At 45.0% G+C, this 6,000-nt stretch overlaps 1 protein-coding gene across 1 annotated transcript; it reads right to left on the reverse strand.

The window, feature by feature from the left end:
• Positions 1–3,704: 3,704 nt before the first annotated feature.
• LOC308151020 (transcription factor Sox-10-like) lies at positions 3,705–5,656 on the reverse strand (the record flags this gene model as incomplete). The annotated part of the gene is made up of 3 exons (XM_080523827.1): positions 3,705–4,513; positions 4,727–5,007; positions 5,220–5,656. The coding sequence occupies 3 exons, from the start codon at positions 5,654–5,656 to the stop codon at positions 3,705–3,707; spliced, it is 1,527 nt and encodes a 508-aa protein (XP_080379953.1).
• Between the last annotated feature and the right edge of the window lie 344 nt (positions 5,657–6,000).

The following is a 6,000-nucleotide window of genomic DNA, read 5'->3' on the forward strand; positions in this document are numbered from 1 at the left end:
AACCCAAAAAAAAAAACGTCAGAGATAAGAATACGATCGTGCCTGTTTGTTAGGTCAATTAATTTAATGTAATAAAAAACGGGTACTGCCAACATGCAATGTAACAGCAAGACTTAACCTACCATGAATATTTGCTTTCCTCGAGTTGAATCGAGTGTTTCTTCCTGCAGTCGCCGGCTGCTATGGCAACTAAAGAGGGCAATCAAACAACTTTGTCCACTAGATGGAAGCACAGCCACATGGAGAATAGACCTTTTTTGTAGGTATTGAGGCGCTATGGAAAAATATAATATATAGCCTGTATATAAATTAACTTGGTCCAGTATACTATTTACGTCAAAATCAATATCAACTTATATTTTGTAAAATATTTATTAAATCAATTTGTGTAAAATCTTGGTTTATTGTACACCATCATGGCCGTAGCCTGCTATGAGACTGTCATGGCAAATACTGTCAGAGCGACCAAAATGTGTCCGGGTGACGTCGTCAGGTCTTTCGAACGCCCTGCTATGTCGATGTTAGCATTCTGGACTAGCTAGCTAACTACCTGCAGGAAATAGAACGATGGAGGCACAAGTTTCACTCGGAAGATGAGTCCCTGCCTCCATCAATTTTCATGTTGCCTTTAAATGACTAAATCATTCAATTATGATTATATAATGACTGGAGCACTTTGAGCTGCACCGTTTGCAGGAAACACGCTATAGTTATTATTGTTATTATCAGCTTTGAAAACTCTGCAAGCAACACAAATGGCCTTCTTTCCCAACATAAAATGTATGTTTATGTTTATATGCCAAAGTTGAAAACGGGACAAAAGAAAACGAACCAGAGATGTTTATAACACTTCCAGTAACATGTGCCTGAGGAAGGTCATTCTCTGCCATGCGAAGGCTCAAAACATGGCTCAGTGCCAGCATGTCCATTGAACAGCTCACAGGACTGGCGCTTATGCATGTTAAGGGAAGACTGACATGGAGAGAGTTCTCAGGCGGTGGGATGACTCTGGCCTGCAGGAGGATCCAGCTAGTCTTCCAAAAGGTAGGCCTAATGCATGTTGTGGAGATTACTATACCAATATTTCCCTGTCGCATTTGCACTAACTAATCATAACTTATGTGTGTCTGTATCTGTCTTTCTCATTTTATGTAATTTCAGTGAGCCAAGAAGTAAAGAAATGGAGAGGAACACCCAGAAGACAATTGTGACAAATTGTGCACTTTAATAAAAGTATTTTTGCCAACAGGTTCCTCTGTATGTATTTAATTATAGGTAATGGGTTTGTGTGTAGTGTATAGCTTGGGTTGTGTTTGTAGGTGTCATTTTGGTATGAATTTTGCTCGTCCAGAAATGCAGGCTAGCTAGGGCTAGGGTTAATAAACAGGCTAGCCGTCATAGACGGAGTTCACCGTGTGTAAGTGAGACAGACATTTCCCCTGCTCATTATTGTGCACAAATGTACTGTATGTACTTAGGCCTCAAGATCCCTTCGGCAGACACATAGAAAACTCCCGGCAAGGCACGCTTTGCGAGGGCACAAAACTAATTCCTTCTCTCAATAATGCATTCCTTCTCTGGACCTCACTAATTTCTAAACCCTGGCTACGGCCCTCGACACAATACATTTGTTGGCATAATATAGCGTTGAACTGACCATACACATATACAATTAATAGGCCTATATTAAATTCCCTGTGCTACCTCTATCAATCCATATGAGATGTCCCAATGCATCACTGCTCCTATGAATGTCTCCCCTCAACCCTTAATTCTCACAAGCCTGAGTGGCCTATGTATGAGTAGGAAGGAAAGGAGGCAGTATGTATGAAAGTCCAAGTGTAAAGTACTGACTGGGAAACTACTGCCCCCCTCCTTCTCTAGCTGCACTCATATTCAATGGGTCCCTTTGTTTCTCTCTGTAACATGCAGACCCAGCCGATTAAATGCAGGGAATTAGTAGTCAATTTTAGCCCGTCACACACACAAACAGAAACTAAACTGCTTAGGGAAGGATTCGTGTTGTGAGGTAGTGTTGTTGTTGTTTTTGCACCTTGCACGCTACTCTATTTTGTTGTAGGTGTTTACTCCAGAGGATAATACACTCTTTAATCTGATGCTCGTGTGATGATCAAATAAGACCATTTTAATTTTATTGAATTCCCTCAAAAGCTCAATGAATCAAAATGGAATTCAGCTTTTATAAATAACTCGATTTAATAAATGACAACATCAATAATATTTGAACATTGCTGTTTTCTGAAGCAAAATAGTCAGCAAATGTACAGCAAACACGTTTTACACACTGTCCAGAAAATTGTACAAAACTGGGGGGAAAAAGCAAAAATGTGATACCGTATTATTTAAATAAAAACTACAGGGTAAAAAGGGGGTCAGTATAAAATGATTCAGTACACATCACGAAACAGGCGGCATGTTGCAATACTCATTCACATTGCTGAGGAAGAACAGGAGGGACATCTATACACAAAACAGAATCGTTGTAAGAACTTTTGGACATGTGGTTAAAAACTTGGCTATGACATAAAGCATATGCAAAGCTGGTGAAAAGATATTGCAAAGGCTTTTTTTTTTCAGTGATTTGACAAAAGTATGTGATTATCATTCATAAACAAACAGGAGAATAATCAATATCCAATACAGTAGATATCAATTATAAAAGCTCCAGTGACACATCAAAAGGCTTAATTTGTCTCAATACAAAAAGTATTACCATGAAGATAATTTGAACATGTCAGTTATGAATATTATTGGCACGTGAACATTGGCTTGAGGTAATGTGATGTTTCCAGAAGGAAATGTACGCAAGCTGAGATATTTCGGAGAATTACAATTTCCCTCTTTTTTTGTTTTTTCCTTTTCCCCCCCCGTTTAACTGTGGCTTAGCACAAGGCAACACAAAAGGCAGCATGACATAACTAGAGTTCAAAGTATCCATATCGCCCACAAGAACAGCTCATACTTGAAAAAACAACAACTTTATATTTGAAAATATTTGTTGTCAATAGCAGTGGTACACACATAATCAGTGTAATATCAACCCGGGACATGTCAAATGTAAAGTCATAAAGTTAACACAAAAATGACAACAACGTAAAGAAATGTCTAGTCATATAAAAATAACACTAGCCTACTAATGGCGTCACAAACATTTCCTTTAGTTTGGTTAATAGAATCTGATTATTTCAGTCTTAACGTTACATAAAAATAAAAAAAAACTTGATAACACGTGATAAGCAAATGTCACTTGTTTATTGTCGAGCCACTGCCAACCCTAGCATGGACCTAAGCACCTATAGACTACTTGGGACCCATAGTAGGGCTCACTAATACCATGCCAATATGGCAACCTTTCACACTTAAACAGCACACATTTGTTAGGCTTTACTCTGATTGGCTATTGACCATTGTTTGTTGTCTGTTTGTTGTCTGTTCTTTGCTGGGATAATAGAAATTATATACAGTAAAAAAAGAAAGAAAAAGAAAACTCCATAAGGCCACTATGAATGCATCTTTCATTACATTGGCTAATTATGGGGATCAATATCCCAAACTTCCAATACGTCATCAATACGGTATACCTCTCATAGACCTCCACACACACACACACACACACACAGACACACACACACACACACACACACACACACACACATACACAAACAATCCCATCTCTCGTTCTCTCAGGGTCGTGACAGGGTGGTATAGACCGGCTGGTCCCAGTGCGTAGGGCTGTGAGATGGGGCCACACTGGAGGGGTCTCCTATGGTAGTATACAGGGGCCTTTGGGTAGGGCCCATGTAGGAGAAGGCTGAATACAGCCCAGGGGCCTGGCTGGAGTGGGCGTAGTAGGCCCCAGAAGCCTGGTGGTCAGCATACTCTGCAAACTGGGCCCTGGAGGCCAGACTTGGGAAGGCTGAGCCGTAGTGGGGCAGGCTGAGGGGGGTGTAGGTGACGTGGGCGCCTGACGAGGTCTCGGCGTAGTGGCTCCCGGCCCCAGACTCGCTCTTGATCTGGGCCTTGGAGGGGTCGGAGGAGGCGGAGGGGGAGTGGGAATGGGAGTGGGAGTGGGAGTGGGAGGCCTGCTGCTGCTGCTGCTGCTGCTGCTGCTTGGAGAGCCAGGCGGCCGAGTGGCCGCTGGCGGCGGCGAGGGCGTAGGCGTAGGAGGACGCGGATGACCCTGCCGAGGCGCCGCCCTGGCCCACCCCGGGGTGCCCGTTGGGCGGCAGGTACTGGTCGAACTCGTTGACGTCGAAGGGCTCGATGTTGGACATCACGTCGTGGCTGATCTCGCCGATGTCCATGGTGCCAAAGTCGATATGGGGTTTCCCTGCGGCTGTTGAAGGGCCGGACCCTCCCTCTGCACCTACCCCCAGGCCTCCTCTGGACCCCCCTGACCCTCCTCCACCCTCCCTCTTCCCTTCCCCGAGCTTCCCAGACTGGAGATCTGTCTTTGGAGTGGTGGGGGGTGTGGGGGGGCTGTGACCCTGACCTAGAGGGAAATGGGGGGGAAAAAACTGTCAGCAATGGATGTGAAACATATACACAATAAAGACGTGAGATAGATAGTGTCTTCTTATGTTCTCAAATAAGGGACTGCATTATACAGAGTGTAACCTAGTAGTTGTATAAATGCAATCCAACAAACAAAGTCGGTTCAAATTCAAAGTGACACTGTCACCCCGAGGTGAAGGTCTACACTCACCTGCAGGATGATGATGGTGGTGGTGGTGGAGATCAGCCAGGGGTGACCCAGCCCCTCCGTTGTGCCCACCGCTGTGCTCCAGATGGAGGGTCTTGTAGTGGGGTTGGGCATTGCTGCCCCCCTCACCCTCCCCGTTGATGTCCCCCTCAGCGGAAGTCCCCAATTTGCCGTTCTTACGTCTCCTGGGTTGGTACTTGTATTCAGGGTGGTCCTTCTTGTGCTGTTTCCTCAGCCTCTCCGCCTCCTCTATAAAAGGCCTCTTGTCGCCGTCATTCAGGAGCCTGGAGGGAGAAATAAGAGGTGTTTATAGGGAGCGTTTCATTTTCACCGTGTTTTTCTCAAAACATGTTATTGAAAATGTGTTCATCTAATGGAGGTGCGTCATGCGTCATGCGCTCGTTACGAACAGACCAACAAAAAACGTTATTGCATAACGCAGATTAGCTATATATTCCAGGAGTATTTAGTGTGGAAATGCTCCCCCCAAACCCACCTCCACAGCTTGCCGAGGGTTTTGCTGAGCTCCGCGTTGTGCAGGTGAGGGTACTGGTCGGCCAGCTTTCGGCGCGCAGCCTGCGCCCACACCATGAAGGCGTTCATAGGCCTCTTCACGTGCGGCTTGCTCTTGCTGTTGTTGTTGATGCGCACGGGCATGGGCACGAGCGTCCAGTCGTATCCGTCGAGCACCTGACTGACCGCCTCGCGAATGCCGATCGGGAAACGATCCGGCACCTCCTCCTTCGGTACTATGCCACCTTCCTCTTCGCCGCCCTCCGCGCCTAAAAGCCCCGTCAGCGGCTGTGACCGCATGTTGAGCGGCGAGTCTTGACCCCCTGTGGCCCCAGAGTGTGTTGGTGACAGCGACTGGCCATCATCCGACCCCCCAGGGCTCAACTCCGCCTCGGACAGGCTGTGCTCCTCTCCTGACATTTTATTTGCGTATGTTATCAACACAAATGTATCCAGAAAAAGCGTACAAAAAAAAGTTGTCAAAGCTTTAGTTGTTCAGTGAATGGTTTTTATAACTGACGATGCGTTCCAAAATTGCTGTTTGTCTTTTACATGCAATTCTTCCCATTAGTAAATGAACCGAGTAAGCCCATACTCGAGTCCTGCTTTAAAATCTTTCCAAATTATTCCCTCTGTGCGTTTGTTTCACCGTCTCTCCTTCCACGTGTTATCCTTCTACCCTTCGAATCGTTTTTCCACACCTGAAATTAGAATGAAGATAATTAGACAACATAAACATTGTTACGTTGAGTCAAACAGCCAGA

The sequence above is a fragment of the Nansenia antarctica genome (genome assembly GCF_963989245.1).
Source record: "Nansenia antarctica genome assembly, chromosome: 2".
NCBI lineage: Eukaryota > Metazoa > Chordata > Actinopteri > Argentiniformes > Microstomatidae > Nansenia > Nansenia antarctica.